The sequence below is a fragment of the Coenobita brevimanus genome, chromosome 67 (assembly GCF_032717465.1).
Source record: "Coenobita brevimanus isolate Jiangsu-jjx chromosome 67, ASM3271746v2, whole genome shotgun sequence".
Taxonomy (NCBI): domain Eukaryota; kingdom Metazoa; phylum Arthropoda; class Malacostraca; order Decapoda; family Coenobitidae; genus Coenobita; species Coenobita brevimanus.
This window is the reverse complement of record NC_137020.1, coordinates 26,189,929-26,213,798: the sequence shown is the minus strand read 5'-3', so window position 1 is coordinate 26,213,798 and position 23,870 is coordinate 26,189,929. Positions and strand designations below refer to the sequence as shown.

General features: G+C 40.1%; 1 protein-coding gene across 1 annotated transcript in view; it reads left to right on the top strand.

Moving 5' to 3' along the window:
- Positions 1 to 23,870, top strand: part of LOC145405467 (irregular chiasm C-roughest protein-like) — a 146,279-nt gene that overhangs the window by 100,868 nt on the left and 21,541 nt on the right. The window contains exons 11-12 of the mRNA XM_080276817.1: positions 17,285 to 17,317; positions 18,958 to 18,993. Coding sequence (XP_080132943.1) covers positions 17,285 to 17,317; positions 18,958 to 18,993 — 69 coding nt within the window. The remainder of the gene's footprint in view (positions 1 to 17,284; positions 17,318 to 18,957; positions 18,994 to 23,870) is intronic.

Genomic DNA, 23,870 nt, shown 5'->3' with positions numbered 1-23,870 from the left:
ACTTATCTACGTACCTACCTACCATTCCTTACTTTATACCGACAGCTTACCAACCAACTCACTCACCTACCTACCTACTTCCCATCTTAACTGCCTATTTCCTATCTACCCATTTCTCTCCCTCTCTCCCGCCCTCCTTCCTTCTAACATGCTTCCCTCTCACCATTCTTTCCTTCACCTACGATCTCACCTCCATCTCTCCCTGCTAATCTACCTATTTTCCTCCCTCCCATCCTACTTGCCAAGCTACTTTCCTCTCTTCCATCCTACACACCAACCTATCTTCACCTTTCCTTCTCACCCTACTGACATCCGTAGATATTTCCTTTCTCTTTTCCCCTAATTATTAATCTACCTATGTCGTCTGCCGCTACAAAACATACATACCGTACATTCCAAATACATACATACATACATATATATGTACATACATACATTATCTAACTACATGCATACACATATACATACATACAAGCATATAATACAAACATAACTAAGGTAGCTTCCTCCTTGTCTACCTACTTTCCTCCCTACTTACCTACCTACGTACTTAGACACCTACTTTCCTCCATTCCTCCTTTCCCCCCCACATTCCCTCCGCTCCTAATCCTCGGCGCAAGGCTAATCCAGCGAAGAGAGAAGGCAGGAAGGAGGAGGAGAGAAGGAAATGAGGGAGGAAAGGCGAGGGGGGGGTACTAGAAAATGGAATGGAGGGAATGGAGAAAAGAGGATTGGGAAGGGAAGAGGGGTAAGGAGGGAGAGAGAGTGAAAAGGACAAAAGGGAGGGCGTGTTGCGAATGGAGAGGGATAGGGGAGGAATAAAAGTGAATGGAGGGAGTGCACGTCGAAAGGACTGAGGGAAAAGAGAAAATGAGAGGAGGAGGTGTAGGAAAGGAGGGAGTAGGGAAGAAGGGAAGGGAGGGGAAGAAGTGAAGGAGGGAGGGAGTGGGGAAGAAGTGAAGGAGGGAGGGAGTGGGGAAGAAAAAAGGGGAAGGAAGAATGTGTAAATGACAGGAAGGAAGTAGGCAAAGACAGGAGATGAAGAGGGAGAAAGGAAGAGGGAAGTAGGAAGAGGAATAGCAGGAAATAATGATGATCAATGAAGAAGCAAGCAAGGGGTACTCAAAGATTACTGGGATGCACAAACTCATTCGCCACGACAAAGCTGTGTTCCTACGAAGAAGCAAAGGAGAAAAGGAGAAGAAAAAGAAAGGAGGACGGAGAGAAGGGAAGGAGAAAGTGCAGATAAGAGGAATTTGAAGAAGAAAGAGATATGTAATGAAGAGAAGAAAAGCCGAGTTTGGAGGAAAGACGAGGAAGGCAGAGAGTACAGTATAAGGAAAAGTGAAGAAAAGAGGAAGTGGAAAAGAAAACAGACAAGTAGTGCGGAGAAGAAAGGAAGTGGGGAGGAGAGACAAGGAAAGGCTGAGAGTGAGGATGATTTCGGATGGAGAGAGAGAGAGAGAGAGAGTTGGGGGGAAGGGTACTATGTAAAACTGTGTGTGCAAAATGACCCGTTTACGACTCCATAAGGGTGAGAGCAAGATGGCCGCCAAGATAAAGTTAATCCTCTCATCATAATGACTACACCATCTTTATTGCATACTTTACTTCGTTCTCTTTATTACTCCTTCTCTATTCCTTTATCATTACTGTTTTCTTTATTTCACAGCCCGGTTTACAAAGGGATAAAACAGCTTGGTGGAAATAAGTACCGTACACTCAAAATACCCTAAGGTCAAAAGGAACCCTATTTATTTTCAAAGTTCTTATTCTCACACGCAGCGTCTTCCTACCTATCCCCCTCCTCCATGCATCAGTTTATGAACGCCGCTAATCTTCATAACCAAGCCACCTTTTGCTGCACAATTTCACACACACACACACAATGGTCCTGGTGAGGGAAGCCTTCTCGCAGTGACTCAGCTGCCTAGTTATACAAACGACCCCAATCTCCTTCCTTATCACTGAAAGGAAGCTGATGGACTGTAGGTGGAGGACAACGTCAGCCTGCACTCCACTGGGTTCACATTCAGATGAGCCTGAGGTTGCAACTACTACTACTACACACAACAGGCCCTTGGTAAACGGCACTAGCAAAACATATCGATTATCAAGGTTCTTAGCCTCTCCCACTCCCTTGCATCACAGTTAATGGATACAATGGCTCGTATTATCAACAACATGTGAGGCATTCTGGCACCGATATATTTTACTTCTAACTCATTCGTCGCTTGTATTTAGTAAATATCTTTGACACACAACATACAAAAATATATTAACGCACAGGAAACAGGAAGAAACTGGTAGGGAAGAGGTGCTAGAGAAGTTTCTTAGCAGTCTAGAATCCAACTCTACATGACAATACTGAATCCACCCTTTGTTATGCAACCATATGTAAGCTTAAGGTAAACCGAATTGCAAGTTTCCATATGCCCCTTCCCACAACATCCCCGACTCTCTCTCTCTCTCTCTCTCTCTCTCTCTCTCTCGTGACTGACTGGCAGGGGAACTAACCTAAACCCTTGAGAAACGACTTGACTGCAGCTTTCAAGGAACAACATAACATCCTAGGAAATATGATCAACCAAGGCGTGTGAAGGGTGTATGTGGTAGATTATGGGACGCAAAGTTACACACACACACACACACACACACAGAGGCTACCCTTCTCTATCAAACCCCTCTGATTATCTCTTTTAGCCTATCTAGCGCACACAACAACTTCATTCACCAGACCATTTAACCCCCATTCATTGCATCAACCATTCATCCACTCATCACATCCTCATTCATACAGTCCCTCAATACAACCAATCAAATGCATGGTCATAATTTCGCATTCATTTAATATCCATTCACAGTTTATTTAGTTCACAAATACACGTTATCTGTATTTTTGTCCACTCCTGCGTTGCAGTATTTTATTCATGCCTCCGACACGGGGTTTTGTTCATCACCATCATCATCATCCAAATCATCCAACACTACATTACTACAATTACTAAGGCTTACAGTCATCACCTTTACCACCATCTGATCATAACTACATACCTTCACCATCAACTATACTCTGTTCACTTCAACTAGGCGTAAAAATGCCACCTAACCATCTTGAATGTTGTGCTATAACACGGAATTGACACCAGAAAATAATCCTTGTCACGAAGATGTGTGATGGAAGGGATGAGGAACCGAATTGTTGTCTTATTCTACTACTAGGCCATAAAAAGAAAAGAAATGTGCTTTAATATCAAAATCTCCGCCTAGTTAATATGAACGAAGTATAGGTATGTCAAATTATCATCAGCCACCATTACCCCATTCACTATTACCAGTACCACCATAATCACTGCCACCACCACCATTCTTACCACATCCACTACCACCACAATCACCACTGAAAATACCATCATCCCTACCACCACCCTCATATCACTACTACTCTCACCACTGTCATAAGTACCAGCACCATGATTAGCCTACTACTGCTATCAACATTACCCAACTACCGTACCAACAGTTACCAAATATGATAACTTCTAACACTGCTACCCACACAGAAACAGAATCGGAATATTTAATCCATTTTTTTTTTATCAAACACTATCAATACAGCTGTCAGTTTTCAAAATATTTTCTTTGCTGATGTACGATAAAATACATTAATATGGAATGAGCACTAACCTACACATTGCTCTTAAATCACCATCACTACCATTAACACCAAAGGCCTCGCCAAAATTACCATCACCATCGCAACTACCAACATCCCATCACCACCACCACTGCCATCATCGCTGTCAACACTACCACAACTATATCTTCAACACCACAAACATCATCATCAATTCCAACATAGCACTACCATCATCATCATCACTATCACCACCACCACCACAACTAGCCTACCACAATTACAGCAACCACTCCCACCATCATCATCTCCACCACTCTAATCATCATCATCAACACAACAGTAAACAGCAATTAAAGTCAGACTAATGATTATGGCCTTAATCAACTACTCTCCATCTCTCTCTCTCTCTCTCATTTCACTTTATTTCTTGTGTTTACATAATATATCAATGCTTACCCTGTTCGGTCTAATGGCGTATTTTTCACCTTAGCGACCTCCAGGCGATTTTATTTAGCTTTAGGGCCACATTTTTACTTTACGGACATACTTTATTCAGATTTAGGGACATTTATACTTTAGGAACATACTTTATTCAGCTTAAGGGACAATTTTACTTTAGGGACATTTTTACTTTAGGGACATACTTTATTCAGCTTTAGGGAAATATTTTTATTTTAGGGGCATATTTTGATTTTAGGGGCATTCTTACTTGAGGGACATTTTATTCAGCTTTAGGGACATTTTTACTTTAGGGACATATTTTATTCAGCTTAAGGGACATTTTTACTTTAGGAACATTTTATTCAGCTTTAGGGACATACTTTATTGAACTATAGGGACATTTTTACTTTAGGGACATATTTTATTCAGTTTTAGGGACATTTTTACTTTAGGGACATTTTTACTGAACTTGTTAATGAAGGCCTTTTTAAAACCACTCTTGTTCGAAAAGTCTATTTAAAAAGTGAATAAAATCACTGAGGGCAGCGTGAATAAAATAAATACTTTCTCCGGACAAAGGGGTTAGCCATGAATTATTCCTTCGTTATAATATTATGCTGTATTCATTCTTTTCCCTATATTACAAGTATATTATTACCAGCATCTGCAGAGAGAGAGAGAAAGAGAGAGAGAGAGAAATTCATCCTGCAAGTCAGCAGTAAAATCCCAAGTCAACAAAAGAACAGCTTCAAACAAGTCACACACACACACACACACACACACACACACACAAGAAAAACGTAAACAGGCTATAGAGACTCCAACACTCTTTCCCACCTGCACACTATTAGAAGCACTCTCTCTCTCTCTCTCTCTCTCTCTCTGAAGTTTAGTTAATTCAGTATTTTGCTGCTTTCTTATTTACTTTTACTTTTACCCATCTCATTATTTCTCTCTCTCTCTCTCTCTCTCTCTCTCTCTCTCAGGGTTAACTTTATCCATTCTGTAGCTTTGATTGGATTAGAACTAGCGTCGAGTTGCAGGCCATTTGCATACCAGACTTCGTTTTTCTTTTTTTTTAAGTTGCTTTCAGAGGTGGAAGGTGTTTGGCGTTTTCTTACCGGGTGTTTTGTTGTTTTCGGTACCCTGTTTGCGGGGGGGAGGCTGTTTGTACGGTATGCGTTGTTCTTATGACGGTGATGATGAAGACGACGACGGTGATGACTATGATGATGGTGATGATGATGATATGGTGGTGGTGGTGGTGGTGATGATGATGATGATGATGATGATGATGATGATGATGATGATGGTTTCGCTCCACTTCTTCCCTAATCACCTGTTTTCAGACAAGAATTTTAAAGTATCATATCCAAACATCATCCAAACTTAAATCAGTAAAAAGGAAGTGCTAGGGAATCTCCCACGCCCACGATGCCACATACCATATGCAAAACGAGGTTAATTTCAACAGATAAAAATCCTTCGAAATATATGAAGCCAGGAAATAAAATTGAGAGAGAGAGAGAGAGAGAGAGAGAGAGAGAGAGAGAGAGAGAGAGAGAGAGAGCAATGCCAGTGAGTCGGAGAAAAAAAAGAAACAGTAATACACAGACAACAATGGCTTAGGAGACAAAGGGAAACAGAGAACGACGACAAACAGACTAAGAGCACACACACACACACACACACACACACACAATGGCGGATGTTGTGAAGGCAGAGGATATAATTAAACTTGGGAAACGATTCTATATACCTGCTGTGTCTGACTTCACCTAAACACGTCACGAGAGAGAGAGAGAGAGAGAGAGAGAGAGAGTGAAGGAATGGGACAAATAGGAAGAAAGGGAGGTGTGGAACTGGGGGAGGAAGACAAGGGAGAGAGACGCGCAGGGACAAGCAAAAAAACAGACACACAGACATACACAGGCAGACAAAACCAGAAGGAAGTGGAGATACACGTGTACAGAGGCAGAAAAATAAGAGACGGATAGAAAACGGAAAGACATGGAAAAAGGCAGCAGAAAGAGAAACGGACTTACAAGCAATGGACACACACACACACACACACACACACACTTTTGTTGTGAGTTGCAATGCAAGTGTTGTAAAAGTGGAGGATGTAATTAAACCAGCCATGAGATTTTATATTATTACTGTGTCTGACTTCACCGCCTCAACACGTCACCGCGGAGGGATAGGGATGGGGGGGGGGATGAGGTAAGAAGGAGGGGGAAAGGGGGGAAAAGAAAGGTAAAGACTGGGAAAGGGGGAAGAGGGGGGGAAGAATGAGAGGGGAAATGGGGGAACTGAAAGGTAAATATGGGGAGGGGGGGAAAGGGGAAGAGAGAAATAGGAGAGAAAGGAAAGGACTGGGAACTGAGAGAGGAAGAGAAAAGTAGGAATGGATAGGGAAGTTACAAAGGAAACAGAGAGGGGGGGATGGAAAGTGAAAGGAGATGGAATGATTGGGAGGAAGAAAAAGAGGTTGGAAAACAAATGACGGTGAAAGAAGGGGAAAGGCCGATGTGGGGAGGGGGTTAAGAAGACTGGAGTGGAGCAAAACAGAAAAGGAACAAGGCGGGAGAAGAGAAGGAAAAGGAGAGGACGAGGGAGGGGAAGAAAAGTCACTAGACATTAAGGGGGTAGGAGCAGAGACCTAAGATAATAGAGAAAAAAATAAAATGGATGTGAGTAATGAAGGGAGAGTTGCAATTCATCTTAATACGCAGGGAAATGATCAGTTTATAGATATCTGCAGAACTGGTCATTTGCAAGTTCTGTGTTACAAGTGAGTTGGAAATATAGATCACAATAATTTTTCGTTGTACAGATCGCGTTTAAAACAGAAAAATATCGTGTAAAAATCTCTGATAATATGAAGTGGTTGCTTGACAATGCTATGGGTCGATTTAGCAGTAAGGAAAATACGATATCGAAGACCGTCCATTTTACTTCATAGTACTTCAGCAATTGATTACTGAAGCATAACACTGACTCGATATTATACTATTGGAATTTGCATTCGATATTTATCTAAACACGGTTTGTGCTGGTGCTACGAAAACTACCAATGTCAATATTTTCAACTTCCTTGCGTCCAAAAACTCACAAGTGGCCAATTCACAATATAACAGAGGAGTTTTACAAGTGTTCACATTTACATAGAAGTCCAGAAAAACATCAGCATCAATATATAAGCAAAATCCTCGCAATGCAGTTATTTAATAAAGCTGTCCGAAATTAATTTTTACTTCCATTACCTGGTGCGCTACAAAAACGGTAATATATGTGATGGTAAATATTATGTAGCTTTGGTCACAAATACAATTGTTTGCTATTCAGTCATTTCCAATGATCAGGCCACGTGGGATGCTGGAGAGAGAGAGAGAGAGAGAGAGAGAGAGAGAGAGAGAGAATAACACCACACCATTTTGGCAGTAATCAACCTAACGATGCAAACTAAATGCCAAGCTATGCAAAATCAACATCGTAGAGGAAAAACTGCATTAGTACTGTAAAGTAAACAATTCACAAGGAAAACACCAGCCGAGTATTTGAACATCAGGCACAAGCAACTACCTACCACGCAAACAACACTCGAAAAAGAAATATACATCGAATCAACAAATACAGAAAATCAATGAGCAAGACAGACAGGCAAAATTTACACTTATCAAGCAAAAACAATAACTCTAGCAAAATTAATAAACATCAGGTACAAGCATACTAAAAATACCTGCCAAGCAAAGAACTCATAAGTAAATTATGAGCTTAGCAAGACATACGTTCAAGCCAACCTTCTTATATACTTGTTAGAAACATTAGTCACGCAAACACATCACTAATCACACAAATACTAATAAGCTATAATTCTAAACCAAGCAAACATCAGAAAGTAAGAAAAAACATCACGCTCATCACCAAACGTCATTAATGTAACCGTAAAAACAAAAGTTAATCAATATATCTTTTTTTATAAACACGCAGTCCACTTCCGTCAATGTCTTTTGGGAGAAAGGATACCGGAAGTTCGTGTTTCTTATCGTTTTCCTCATATTCCCCTATCTCCACATAAATTATTGTAATATATCTCGTGATGCTCAAAAATTTCAAGGCTAAGATGTAATACTGGTTAAAGCGACGGAACTAAGTCATATGGAAAAATAATGTGATTTTCCTGAATAGCCATTTTATAGAACGCCACTTTCATTGGACTCTTTATTAGACTTACCTCATTTTCTCCATAAACCCCTACTTCTGTATATCTCCAGAGGTGCTTTAAGTATTTACAGAAAAGTTTGGACAGCAGACGAGGTGATGGGACTGATGCATTAAGAGAATTACATGGATTATCTTGAACGCAACCTTTCACTTCCACACGCCAACACGTCGCGTAAACAAACAGAAACCGCGTGGTGTCACGGCTAACATCTCGACTTATTTTAACCACTTCTTTCCAATCGTTGATTCCCTCAAAAAACACATCATTACTGCACAGGTAATTCCGATCATTTGAATGGAACCTGAAAAAGACACTCAGAGCCAGAATGAATGAGAATTTAAATGCTTTGAATGTTTACGGAAGTCGAGATTTAAAAGAATGGTTACGAGGTACGTGAGAGTTAGGACATGAATACCTAAACACTAATGTACCCGTGTTTGAGGATATGCGAGAATTAATTCATCCTGCCAAGCAAAATGAAAGACCATTCATAAGAAGTCAAGCAAAGAACTCACAAGTAAAATATCAGCTTAGTAAAATAAATATGTTCAAGCCAATCATCTTATATACGGGTAAGAAACATCAGTCAAGCAAACACATCACTAATCACACAAATACTAATAAGCAGTAATTCTACACCAAGCAAACATTAGAAAGAAAAAAATACGTTCATCACCAAACGTCATTGATGTAAACGTAAAAAAATTAATATCTTTCTTATAAACACGCAATCCACTTCCTTCAATGCTGTTTGGGAGAAAGTTTACCTGAAGTTCGAGTATCTCATAGTTTTCCATCTTTTATCTTCACATACCTTCTTGTACTTTATCTCTCACGATGCTCAGAAACTTCAAGGATAGGATGTGATACTGGTTAAAGCGACGGAACTAAGTCACATGGACAAATAATGCGATTTTCCCGAATAGCCATCTTACACAACGCCACTTTGGACTCTTCAAACTTACCTCATTTTCTCCATAAACCTCTACTTCATCCACTTCTGTATATCTCCTGAGGTGCTTGAAGTATTTACACCAAAGTTTTGACAGTAGACGAGGTGATGGGATTGATGCTTGAGGAGAATTACGTCGATTGTCTTGAACGCAACCTTTCACTTCCACAACAACAACACGCCGCGTGAACAAACACAAACCGCATGGTGGCACGACTAACATCTCGACTTATTTTAACCACTTCTTTCCAATCGTTGATTCCCTCCAAAAAAAAAAAAAACACTTAAATACCGCACAGATAATTCCGATCATTTGAATGGGACCTGATAAATACACTCTGAGCAAGAATGAATGAGAATTTAAATACCTTGAATGTTTACGGAAGTCGAGATTTAAAAAGAATGGTCACGACGTACGTGAGAGTTAGGGCATGACTACCCATACACTAAAGTACCCGTTTTTGAGGAAGTGCGAGAATTACTTCATCCTAAATCCTTCAAAAACCACCAAATAAATACACACAGGATTCATCTTATCTAAAAAAAAGGAGCTTATATGCACACTCTAACCCACTTGGAATAGTTAATTATATTCCCTGATGTTAACTAACTTTCCAAATCGAGTTTTTAAGTTAGGCGTTCGTGCCCGGACACTAATTTTACCCGTACTTCAGGATTTGAATGAACTGTTATTATATTGAACTGAACTTTTGCCTATTCTACTTAATTTTATACGGCACTTAAGGCTAAATCGGTTCAGTTCGGAGTTGTCTGTTATATTCTATTTTTTGCTATTTCCAGAATTGCTATTTCAACTTAGAGATTAGATGCAGCCTTCCTTACCCCCTTCAGCACGAGATATCTTCCCTTTAGTGAGTAAAATCGTCTAGGGGTAGCAAGGATAATCGATAGAGAGTTGGCCTGCAGTCCTAACGGACCCGGGTTCAAATCCCGCTGGGGCAGGGAACAGTTTAAGGATTTGAATTTCATAAGAATCAGACTTTACTGATCTACCAGAAGACCCGCCGACATGTCGTAAAAATACCCCCGGTAATTCCAATACACCAGTCCTGTATGAGACAGCCCTAGCATGTACTCAATATGGACGGTGGGTGTTAGCGCCAAAGTGGTGACATGTAGAGGTGTACGGTACGTAGGAGGACTACTGGGCCTTGAAAGCAGGCTGTGAAGCCTATGCCCAGAGTCGGTCACATAAAAAAAAAAAAAAAAAAGACAGGCAAAAATAATACCTTCAACCACAGGATGTAATTCGTACTTTATTCTTGCCGCTACCAGACGATTTAACGCCATTTTATTAATTCCTTGCTATTACCAGACGATTTTAGTAATCTTAGGAAGGGCACTCAAGTAGCGATGGGGTTAATGGAGGCTGTCGCTAGGATTTTTGTGCCTAACACCTCTTCCTAAGCGATTTATTTGCTTGTTTTTGTTTTGTTTCACCTCTTGTGTTATGTAAATCATTCTAATATCACCACATTCTTCATAATTAACGCATGAAATTATTACCCGTCTGTACCCAAAAATAAATCGCCACGGAAGAGGTGTTGGGGGAGCCTTCTTAAGCTACAAGAATACGGACTAATAACCCCTCTAGTTCGAAGTCTCTCCTCAGCTGAATAAAATCGTCTGGAGATAGAATGAATAAACCAAAATGTCATCGTAGTGAAGGGGTTGATCTGTTTACCCTAAGGACGCCGTTTTTTATTTTTTTCTTGCTGACTTCAGACGATTTTTGTTTTTTATGAGATTTTTGTAACGAAAGAGAGAGAGAGAGAGAGAGAGAGAGAGAGAGAGAGAGAGAGAGAGAGAGAGAAATGCTAAAACATGAACACGATGAAAATGGAAAGAGGCGAAATGGAAAAGTGAAATGTGTGTGTGTGTGTGTGTGTGTGTGTGTGTGTGTGTGTGTGAGAGAGAGAGAGAGAGAGAGAGCCCTTAACTAAATACACACACATTACACAACATTTGTATCATCTGGTTACTGCCTAAAAACACTGCGGGTCTCGATCACTTGTCACTACCCCTAATATACAACTCTCTCTCTCTCTCTCTCTCTCTCTCTCTCTCTCTCTCTCTCTCTCTCAGTTTGGTATTTTTCCCTCTTCTCCTATTCTAATTTCCTACCTCCCCCTCCTCCTACCTCTCCTCCCATCTCCCTCTCTCTCTCCTTCCTCCACGTCGGCCTCATCAAGTCCGTTTAATAAGCAGTTTCATGGTAATTAGAGCACAAAAAACAATGCAATTAAGCGTTCGTGTGGGGAGGCAGACTTACAAGGGATTAAGAATGTGTTTGGTCTTCTCTGCTTTGAAATGGAGGCTTGGCGGGGCTTTGAGGCTTTAAAAAGAGCTTCTCGGGTTTTTAAAGAGCCTCTGAGCTTTAAATAGTGGAGGGGTAATGGGTTTTAAATAGGTTTTCTGAGGCTGCATGAAGTTTGAACAGAGGCTTTCAGGTTTAAAATGGGAGGTTTGATCAGTTGTAGCTGGAGATTTGGCTGGTTCGCAAACTTTAAGAGGCTTGAGTCAAAAAAAAAAAAAAAAAGTGGGGGGGAGGTTAATGGGCTTTTTGTGGGTTCCTTTAATTTTCATGGAGCACTAAAATCCGTTGGTTTACATTAGGGTAAAAATTCAAAGAGGCTGCTTTCCTGGGTATAAGATAGATCGATATTTTGTTTTGCTTTGTTTTGATGGGGAATTGTTAGTCCGCTGATATACACTTGGAGGACGGTAAGTTTCCCTATGACAAATAAAACAGCACGGCGTTAGCCAGAGTGCAACATACACCTGGATCTCCTTATCCAATGGTAGACGGTTAATCAAGATTGGTCCATGTGCGTAACAAATTTTCCCTGCGGAAATTAGAATCGTCTGACGTTAGCCGGAGTTGATGCTGCTGTTGTTGCTTAACCCCGTCGGCCTGGCCGAGCAGACCCGTCAAAGGCAGGAAAACAACTGGTCCAGTGGGGTCGTCCCATAGGTTCTTTACGCTGTTGATGCAGTATCTGCATCTTAGTGTGGCACGTGCTGGGCAATGCTTCATTATGTGTATTATGCTGTGTGGGTCTTTTCTACGAGCGAGGCACGTGTCATCTGTGATTCCACTGAACCCTATATGGAAGTAAAACATTACATCGTTTGCAGTCGTCTGAAGGACAAGAAGAGGCTCTGAGAAAGAGTCAGGGTTTTACTGGCTTGAAAAGAGATGGGGTGGGGTGACTGTACTACTGACCTAATCTGATGAAATTTGACCTAATCACACCTAACTAAATCTAACGTGGTGTGGTGTTGACGGGTATAAGTATCGGTGGGGAGGTACTGGGTGGGTGTATAATTCAGTGTCACCTACCCAAACCTAACCTAATCAAACCAGATCAAAAGCAACCCAGTCATTCTCATCGCATCCCATTCCAATCCAACCCAACCTAACCTAACCTAATCCAACCTATTCTACCCAAACAGTGTAATATGTAGTGTAGTACTGAGAGGTGTAAGTGTAGGGCTGGTGGTGTGGGGTGTGTAAGACAGTGTGCGCTGATAATAAAACATAACCTAGCCTAACCTAACCAAACAAAGTGTATTATTATGTGGTGTGGTATTGAGAGGTGTAAGTGTAGGGTTGGCGGTGTGGGGTGTGTAAGACGGTGTGGGCTGATGATACACCCATCCTAACCTACCCTAACCCAGTCAAACATAGTGTAATATTATGTGGTGTGGTATTGAGAGGTGTAAGTGTAGGGGAGGTGGTGTGGGGTGTGTAAGATAGTGTGGCCTGATGATATACCGACCACCACACGTGCGCCAAACTGCCCAGCTGAGTTATAATCCATATTGCTTCCTTCTCTTGTTTGTCTAAGGGGACCAGACTCCTTATTTATCTCCTTATCTTTTGCTTTATCTCTCGTTATCTATGTTTTATCTATCTTAGGTTTTTTCTTATGTCGTTTTATATCGCGTTATCTATCTTGGGTCTTTTCTTATCTCTTATTATCTATCGGTTTATCTATCTTAGGGTAGTTTCATAATATCTGTTTAAGTATCTGGCATTACTTCTATATCTTCTCTGTCTAACTTTTGATGTATTTCTGGGCTGCTTATCTGTCTACTTCTCTATCCAATTATCTATTTGAAGACCGCTTATCTACATGCTATATATCTCTCTTTGGTATGATATATCTATATGTGTATTAGGCTATCAGTTTCCAACCTCTTTACCCACCCTTTCTTCTCAGTTTATTCATCTCACGGCTGTTCATCTACTTAGGTCCACTATCCCTATTTTATCCACCACTTCGACCAGTTTATCTATCACTGCATCTACCTCGCCTGCTTATCCAACTCAGGGGTACATGTGTATCTCTATATCTCTCATGTATACATAAGTGTCTGTGTAGCTATCTCACGGTTGCTTGTCCAAATCAGGGAAACATACTCGTAATTACGTGCCTGCATATCTACGTGTATCTTAGAGCTGATTATTTGCCTGTATTACTTTGATTATGCATGACTCCAGATATATCTTTTTGACTCCTTACCTGTCAGAGCTTCTTATAGACTGTTATCAAGGTTCTTTAAGTAATATTTATCAGCTTATTACCTCCGCCAACGAAGTTGGAGGGGGTTATTTATTCACCTATGTCTGTCTGTCTGTCTGTCCAGACGATATCTCCAAAAGTTCTCAATGAATTTCAATGAAATTTTGTGGAATGGTGGACCACGGGCAAAGAAAGAATTGATTAAATTTGGGGGTGGATCCGCATCTTGTAATGGCATTGGCGGAGGTATGCGCTGAGTTCTTTCTAATTTCTCTATATGTAATTCACTTATCAGGTTTTTTCCTTTATCCAGTGTCGACTAACTTTATTTGTCTACCTAGCTATATCGCACGGTTCTTTGGATTTTTTGAACATTTAATCTCTCTCTCTCTCTCTCTCTCTCTCTCTCCTGCTAATACCTGTTCAAACATAGTATCCTCGACTTCAATACAAACTCGCCTATTTCTATATACTTTCCATTATGCTCTCTCTCTCTCTCTCTCTCTCTCTCTCTCTCTCTCTCTCTCTCTCTCTCTCTCTCGGATGTTATTAAACACACACACACACACACACACGCACGCGCAGAGAAAGAGAGAGAGAGAGAGAGAGAGAGAGAGAGAGAGAGAGAGAGAGAGAGAGAGAGAGAGAGAGATGAGGTGAGAGGCAGGGAGCGGTGTGAGTGTTTGTGTAAATCAGTAAGATGGAAAGACGACTCAGAAAAAGACTTTAAAATATTTGAAAGAGTTGAAGGGTGGGTGTGAGTTTATGCAGGAGTGTGAGACGAAAGGATCTGAGAGTGAGGAAGTGAGAAAGTGAGAAAGTGTGAAGACGATAGAAAACGTTTGAGAGTATTGTACCCTTCAGTGCTATGATTCCTTTACTTCAGTGTTCTTTTTGCCAGATAGACATACTGACCGAGCTATATCTATGCAAATCTACGTGTGTTTATGTATGTATGGATGGATCGATGGTTGGATGGATGGATGGATGGATGAATGACAGCAACATATCTCGCGAACGCATAATTCTATTTGGAACAATATTGGTTCAAATACTGCGTTTGTTTGGAATTAAGTGATTTGATTTTGATGTATGCCAGTCAAGGATGAAGGTCACAGAGCGCAGCGTGGTGGTGCTAACTGAGTATTTTTTTAATGTAATTTTATGATGTTCGTATTACCATCAAAACATTTAATTTAACACTGACATATCACTCATAACTAAGGGGTTAAAACAGTATCTTATTACCCCATTTGGTAGGATGGTCTGTTTATTATTACTATCGTCAGACTATTCTATTCAGCCTAAGAGATTCCTTACAGAAAAAGGGTAAGAAGCTGTCCCCACTGATCCCATTAATTCGAAGGGGGACTCTTTTTGTTTCATTCATATAAAGCTTCGGGTTCAAGCTTAAAATTGGATGAGTTTGACACAGCCTTCGTTACTGTCGTCTTTACTAAGTGGCTCTTCAAAGTTGGGTAAATTCGTCTGGACACATTATGAATAAATGAATAAAAAAAAGTAATCGATTTAAAAGGGTTAAAAACTGTTTCGAGACCCAATTCTGTGCCATGGCAAGTTTTTTTCTTTCTTTTCGATTTTTTTTTTTTCCCTTTTTTGTCACTGCCACACGTATTATTTAGCTTGGGAGAGAACCTTCCTTCAGATGAGGATGAAAACATTTGCCTTATCAGTACGTGTGTGTGTGTGTGTGTGTGTGTGTGTGTGTGTGTGTGTGTGTGTGTGTGTGTGTGTGTGTGTGTGTGTGTGTGTGTGTGTGTGTGTGTGTGTGTGTGTGTGTGTCTTATATCTCATATCCGCCTCTCCTGCTCGTCCTTTCCTCCTGTCCCATGTCTCACTTAGTCGTATATCCCCCCCCCCCTCTCTCTCTCTCTCTCTCTCTCTCTCTCTCTCATTTTTCAAACAATATGCCTTGGTGTTTTCCTCCTACAGGATATTACGTTGATGTTATTGAAGGTAAGGAGGGAGGGAGGTAAAAAGAGAAAGAAGAAAGGAACGAGGAAAAGAGGAACGGAAAGGAAGAAGAACGAAAGGGGGAGATGGAGAGGATAAGAAATCAATACATGAGGTTTGTGAAGAAGGACGAAAATTAAAAATAACAGAGGGAAAGAAGGAAGGAAGGCAAGATGCAAAAGATAAAAAAAAAAAAAAATGTATGGAGGGAGAGATTTAAGAAGGGAGGGAAAGATGAGTGGAAGAGGGGAAAAAGAGGGAGAAAACAGTGAAGTGACGGTATGAAAGAGCGAGGGAGGAAGGGAGGTAGAGCAGTGAGGAGAGAATAAGAGCAGGATATTTGAAGAAACGCGAGACCAGAGTAAAAACAAGGAAGGAAGAAGTAAGACGGTTGGTATTCGTATTTATGACCGAAGGAAGTAAAACGACTGATAAAAAACGGAAGGAAGGAAAGTAAAGGCGAAGGAATGGACGAAACACTGGAAACCGGAAGAAAAAAACTGATACATGTGGAAGAAGGGTGAAAAAAAGAAGAGGGGAGGGAGAAACAAACAAGGTACATAATGCAGTATATGGGAAAAATATTAGATAAAAGAGACCAAATAAAGGACAAATAACCATGGAAACAAAGCCAACACACACACACACACACACATCGTCCCCATCATCATCATCATCATCATCAGCTTGTCTCATCGACCTGCCACAGTAGATAGGTCCCCCTCCCAGCTTCCATACTCAGGCCTTTTAGTTGTCTGACCGACAAATTTGTAAGTTTAATCCCTACTCTGGTCTGGTCTGTTCTCTCTCTCTCTCTCTCTCTCTCTCTCTCTCTCTCTCTCCACCACTACCGACCCCTGGCAACCATCATTATTGCCATCTGGAAGTAATTACATGATGTTTTTGTTCCTATATTTCTAAAACGTTCCGATATTGCGATACCTGGGATTAATAATACGGCCCGAGTCTGGAAAACAGAGTAAGGTGTTGGAAAAATAAAGAATTTTGATTAAAAACGGCAACGTGTGAGAGTTGGTGTTGTGTTGCCAGATGATGGATGCTTTTTTGAATATGCAATTATTATTTTTTTTTTTTTTTGCTTATAAATACATTTTTTCGTCTTTTAAGAAATGTTTTTTTTTTAAATTAATATATTCATATGAATTCATTTATTTAGTTACTGCTCATTTTATATTCAGGTTTTTTGTTGTTATTCCTTTTCATATTTGCATTAATCATTGATTTCTGAACTGTTTTTATTAGTTCCTTTGTTTAGTTGTCTTCGTTTGGTTGGTTATTTATATTAAAATACCTGTTTTCATTTGGTAGTTTCTTCTTTTTCTGTTCATGTTTTTTTACTGATACTCTCATCGCTCCTATTTGCATTTGTTCATTTGATTATTTATTTATTTGCCTTTGTGTTACGTGCCTATTTAGGTAATTCATTAACTTGATTCTTTGTTATTTAATACTATTTTCTTTGTTTTACCTGTACTCAGCCGGGACGCGTCGCCTACGTGGCAGTGTTTACGGTGAGTCACGTGGTTTGCACTGTTTACATGTCACGTGGTTATATTAGTGCTTACGCTTAATCCAGTGATGTAATTGTCACGTGGTTTACATTTTCTATGGAAATCACATAGTTATTATTTTTCTGTAAGACTTGGCAATAATGCAATTCAGTCGAGTGGTTCACTTTCCCATGTAATTTACTTAGTTATATTTCTATTAACAAGCACCTGATTTAGTAATATGTTTTGTTAGCATTTTTAGCTTTTGTTTTGCTGTATTCCTATCTTCTTTTCGATCTTGCTACAGTACTAACTTCCCTATTTGCCTTATGTCCTCACTATCACTACTCTGTCCTAAATTCCATGACCCATTCCAAATTTCCTGTCCAGGTCTCCAGTCCAAATTTCCTGTCCAAGTCTCCATTCCATAGTTCCTCCCAATTCCAAGTTCCCTTAAGATTACCATTTCAGATACATCTCCAGTTTCCCACTCCAGACCTCCTTCCAAATGTCTTATCATATTCAAGGTCCACCTCCAAGACCCCAAACCAAGTCTCAGTTAAAATCCCAGCCAGGATTCTTTCTCCAGGTCCCACCCCAAGTCCTCACTAAAGATTTCCTTCAAATTCCTTAAGGCTCCATTCCAGATCCTATTTTAAATCCTCTCCAGGCCAGATTTATTGACTCTCTTGCATGCACAACTCCAGGTCCCCAGTCCACGTCCCTCTCTAAATTCCCATTCCAAGTCCAGCACCCTATTCCAGGTCCCCATTCCAAGCCCAGCACCCTATTGCAGATCCCCATTCCAAGTCCAGCACCCTATTCCAGGTCCTCAGTCCAAGTCCCCTTCCAGGTCCCCATTTCAAGTCCCCTTCCAGGTCCCCATTCCAAATCCACTTCCAGGTTTCCATTCCAAGTCCCCTTTCAGGTTTCCATTCAAAGTCCCGTTCCAGGTTCCCATTCCAGGTCCCCTTTCCAAGTCCCCTTCCACGTCCCCGTTCCAATCCACCTTCCAGGTCCCCATTCGAAGTCTCCCTGCGTCATATAATATAAGATCTTGCCAAGGTGTCAAAATAACCCGAACATTATATTGCCGCCTCTCTCTCTCTCTTTTTCTCTCTCTCTCTGCTTATTGCTTTTCTCTTCCTTTTCACCCTTTCGATTAAAACCATAATTTGATCAGCGTTTAATTATGCATTTAGCACTGTAGCACTACTAGTAACAACAAAATGTGTAATAATAACAGTAGTAGTAGTAGTAACAATAATAATGTGATAATAATAATAATAATAATAATAATAAGAGTAATAATAATAATCATAACCTTTTCTTCACCCTGTAATTCAATAACAAAAATAATGATGATGATGATGATGATGATGACGATGATGATAATAATAATAATAATAATAATAATAATAATAATAATAATATTATTATTATTATTATTATTATTAATACGGTAATAATAATAACAAAACCACAAAAATAAATGACAAATTTTACTTTTTCATCACCAATTGTCAAAGAAAAAGAAATATAATTAATAATTTAAAACGAAGGTAAAGCGGAGATCCAAAACAAATATTAAAGGAAATGAACATAGGTGACACAATCATATAATTACTATGGAAAATTCTTAACATTTCGTTGTGTTGCAGATTACCTCGGTCGGCGCACGGTCAGGTTTAGGAGAGGTTGGTAATACTGATCGTTAAAATGTATGTAAGAATGCCTGTGTAAATAAGTGTTTGCTGTAATGTATTTCCTGCAAATTCTCTGTAGAAAAAGAAATCTTGGCAGCTATGTAATGTTAAAAAAAAAAAAAAAAAAAAAAAAAAAAAAAAAATTCTTGGTGGCACTAAAATATCAATAACTGCACTGTACTTGTAAAAATAATCATAATTTGTTGGTAGCACTGTAAATTTTTCAATGACTTCGCATTAAATTTAAAAAAATAATTCCTAGCACTAATTTCACTGACTCTGCTGTAAAGTAAGATAATAGTTACTGATTGGTAGCACTTTATTTCCATTACTTTCTCTAAATAAAAGCTATCCCTACCTGTTGCTTGCACTGTATTTCGTTACCAAAATTGTAGAATAAACGAATAATTATTTGTTGGTATCACTGTACTTCTACTAACTTTGCTGTACTGTATATGTTGCGTAGTAAAATTCGTTAAGCGACGGAACCTACGCTATTTGTTATATCTGTTCAGTTTTATCTGTTCCATGTTTCATCACTGTGTTAAAGCTTCTTGGTAATTTATTTATCTACATTTTCTGTAGATTATCTGTAGTTCAATTGACAATCCTACAGTGGGAGATAATCACTTTCCTTTCTGTGTCCTGTACTTATTTATCTGTGTGAAAGTATGGTGCTACTACACTGCACTTTGTTTCTTGTGTTCTTGGCAGTGGTTTATTGTATATGTGGACGTGCTGATTGTTGTAGGCTACTGGTTCATTAGCAGACGGTGAAAAAGGGTGGGAAGGTAACACAGGACTGAAAGTAAATCCTCTGGTTCTCTAATGTTCCCAGCTACACACAGGATGGGGGCAATGTCGTCTGAAACGCTAAGGATATAAAGAACATAATTTTTTCACAACTATATGCGAACTTTGTATTTTATTTCGCTTACTGCCAGACGGATTTATCGTGATTGGAGACACACACACACACACACACACACACACACACACACACACACACACACACACACACACACACACACAGGCTGATCTGAATAACTAAACGACTTCAATCCGGTGACGCAATTTTCTGCTTTATATTTACTACTCTCAGGGGATTTTATTCAACTGAGGAAAGACATTTTGCACTAGGGAGATTTATAAAGGCAATAAATAATCCCTCCAGTAGCAGCGGGAGATTTGAAGTGAAAGGTTGGAGGTAAAGAATGAAAGCGTGTGTATGTGTGTGTTTGATGTGTGTGTTTGTGGGGTGGGAATGGCGATGGTGTGTGTGTGTGTGTGTGTGTGTGCTTTGTGAGGGAGTGGGTGTTCTTGCGCAATAGAGCAGAGACCTTGGATATTACAGAATTCTCAATAATTTGGTTACAGCTCATCAACACAGCTCACACAGAAAACATACAAACAGCCACACACACACACACACACACACACACACACACACACGTGTGTGTGTGTGTGTGTGTGTGTGTGTGTGTGTGTGTGTGTGTGTGTGTGTGTGTGTGCGCGCGCGCACAGGGAATTTGTAGCAGTCAAAGGATATAAAACCATCTCTTACTTTTGGAATGAGCAAATTTCTCTCACGTGAAGGTAAATATAATTTGGCTTTAACCTGAATAAAACACCCACTCCTTCAAGACAGTGAAAGGATTTAAACTGTATTGGAAAGCCTGGAGGTCATAGGCAGAGGGATAGGCAGACTGTGAACTACTACTTATAATACTGAATCACCTTTCGTAATTTGATCTGTTTATTCTTGTTACCTTCAGATGGCTTTACGTAACTGTGAAGAACCTCTTGTCATGATCAACTATACTCTTTTCATTCTAACTTGGCCTAAAATTGCCATCTCTGTATCTTGAATGCTGAGGTGTAACAAAAAATCAACACTAGAATATGATGCTGGTCACAAAGACATGATATAGAATGGGTGTAGAGGGGTAGCATTGTCCTCTTCTGCCGCTGAACTACATGACATCAGTAGCAAAAGAACGAAAATCTGGGCCAGGTTAAGGTAAAACAACTATATTCCACTGTGAAATGTCTCCCCAAAATATAAAATCGTCAGGTGAAACAAGAATAAAATGAAAAAAAGACGGGCAATGGATGGAGGGATGAAGAGCTTACCTGTTGTATGAATGGTAAGCTAAGGATGCCTGTTACCTAGACAAATGGGCAGAAAAGGGGTGGAAATAGTTGTGGAAGGGTGATTGTTGCATGCACGCCTCAATGGGGAAGCAATCAGGAGTTAAAAGAAAAAGTAGGAGAGAGAGAGAGAGAGAGAGAGAGAGAGAGAGAGAGAGAGAGAGAGAGAGAGAGAGAGAGAGAGAGAGAGAGAGAGACGTCGATAGTAATGACTGAGCGACGGCATTTTTTGATCAGAAGCAAACTCAAAATCGAAAGGAGTTTAAGGATATCTAAATCACCATTATATAAGACAGAAGTTACAGTAAGGGGAAATTAATTCGATGTGTCAGGGTTTGTATAATAACTAAACCAAAATACGGAGGAGTTTAATATAAAGTAAAATATTTAACAACATACAACCAGACTATATGGTGACGTTTCAAAGAAAGTTTAAAGGTAGATAAAATTACTACCACAAAATACACCTCCAATCAGTGACCAGCTAGCCATTTGCCTCTCTACAGGAATATGAATTTCTAACTCACACCTCCTCCTCCTCCTCCTCCTCTTTTTCTTCCTCCTCCTCCTCATCCTCATCCTCATCATCATCATCCTTTTTAACTATGAACGGCCTACGCTGAATAAGATCAAGTGGCAACAAGAATTAAAATAACCGACGTTCTCAGACCTCAAGTGGTTAAAACAAGAGTATAAGTGAGCATCCAACCAAGCCTTCCGTCTCTCCTACCAACAGTGACCAACCAACCCGCCCCAGACTCCCCGGCAGTTACGCTCCGAGTTACTAATCACAGGAGCATAGTTTGAGTCCCGAGTTTGCCTTGTTACGGCTCTCGACCATGTAGTTAGGTGGCAATTAAGAGAGGCCATTACAGGTGATAACAATACTCCACGACCCTGTTGAAGTACGAATGGGAGAGCGAGTCATACCAGAACTGTCATCCCACCAATCATAAAGCAGCTGATATGGCCAACTCGATTCCCATTGGTTGTTCGTTTAGGCAGTAAGTTGTGGAATAGTTGCTGTGGACGACTGAATGTACACACAGTTTAACCGATAATTTAGCCAGCCATCGCACACTGGTAATAGTTAATGTAAAAAGCTGTGAAGCAGAAGGATGTTTTATTCAGCTTCGGATACAACGCTGGTAGTGAAGGGATTAAATGTAATCTCCAGTAATTCCTTCAATTCCATAACGTCTTTAACGTTTTATTCTTGTCAGACGCCTCATGATTAACAGAGACGTAATGCCATCAAAGCACTTAATAGTTAATGCGGAGCGATGTGATATTATTGGCGGAAGACCTAATGATGTTTACTTGATCATTTTGTCAAAATGTTGTTTTAGTTATTGTGCACGACTGATTTCACACTATATGTTGTTTTCGCTAAGCAGTCGTAATTGGCAATATACTGGCTGGAGATACCTGGGTTGTTTTTTGTTAATTTTGTCAATAGTTCGTTATGTAGTTATATGTTGTTATAATGCGATGTTATTAGTTGACGAGTTGGCCTTTTTACTACAAGGATGGATTTTTATACACAGGGTGTCTAATATGGTTTTGTTGGACTCTCAAAAATGTATTGCTTGTAAACGTCTTAACATAGACATGCAACTTCTTCCATACGGAAAGAAAATACTGCTTGGCATACTGAGATACATTTTTTTTTTTTTTTTTTTTTTAACGTGCTCGACTCTGGGCATAGGCTTCTCAGCCTGCTCCCACGGCCCAGTAGTCCTCCTACATATCGTACACCTCTACATGTCACCACTTCGGCGCTAACACCCACCGTCCATATTGAGTACATGCTAGGGCTGTCTCATACAGGACTGGTGTATTGGTATTAGCGGGGGTATTTTTACGACATGTCGGCGGGTCTTCTGGTAGATCGATAAACTCTGCCGTAATGAAATTCAAATCCTTAAACTCTTCCCTGCACCAGCGGGGATTTGAACCTGGGTCCGATAGGACCGCAAGCCACCTCTCTACCGATTGAGCCACCGCCTCCCCCTATGTAGGGTGAAAAACTGCATCTCAGTATGTTAAGACACTAACAATAATTTTTTGTAATGTCACAGGTCTTTGTAGACATCCTGTATAATTACTGGTGTGTCAAGCGACTACATCCAGCTTAAGGGAGACTTTTCGCAATACAGAAGTTAATCCTTTCACCTGGTGTTAACAAGAATTAAACCTAAGCAGCAGCTCAGCGTAGAAAGGATGAATTTACCCAGTCACATAACCCTTGATGAAACGCCCAGATATCCAGCTGGTGAAGAGCTCTGGGCTACTTGTTTGTTAATTCAGCCAGCAAGGGTATAACTCTTGATGGGAACAACAGTAATGGTATTCGCTGAAGGACTCAATGTTCATTACCTAATCTCTTGGTATTTACACGAGCATTTACGAAGCCGGATGAAATGAGTGCATATGCGTTTCGTTTACCCTTTTATTACAAGACGTCCTTCCTAAGCGTAATATAATACTGTAATCGTGTGGTGGAAGCTAGAACAGAAGAAAGAGAGAGAGAGAGAGAGAGAGAGAGAGAGAGAGAGAGAGAGTCACGCACTGAAGGAGTTACTGGAGACTATTTCTTACCCCTTCACCACGATGGATCTTTACCGAGATAAAATAATCTGAAAAGCAGCAAAACCAAAACAAACAAGGGGATTATGGTACTGGATGGGTTAAGGGAGGGCCTGTATTTTCGTCGC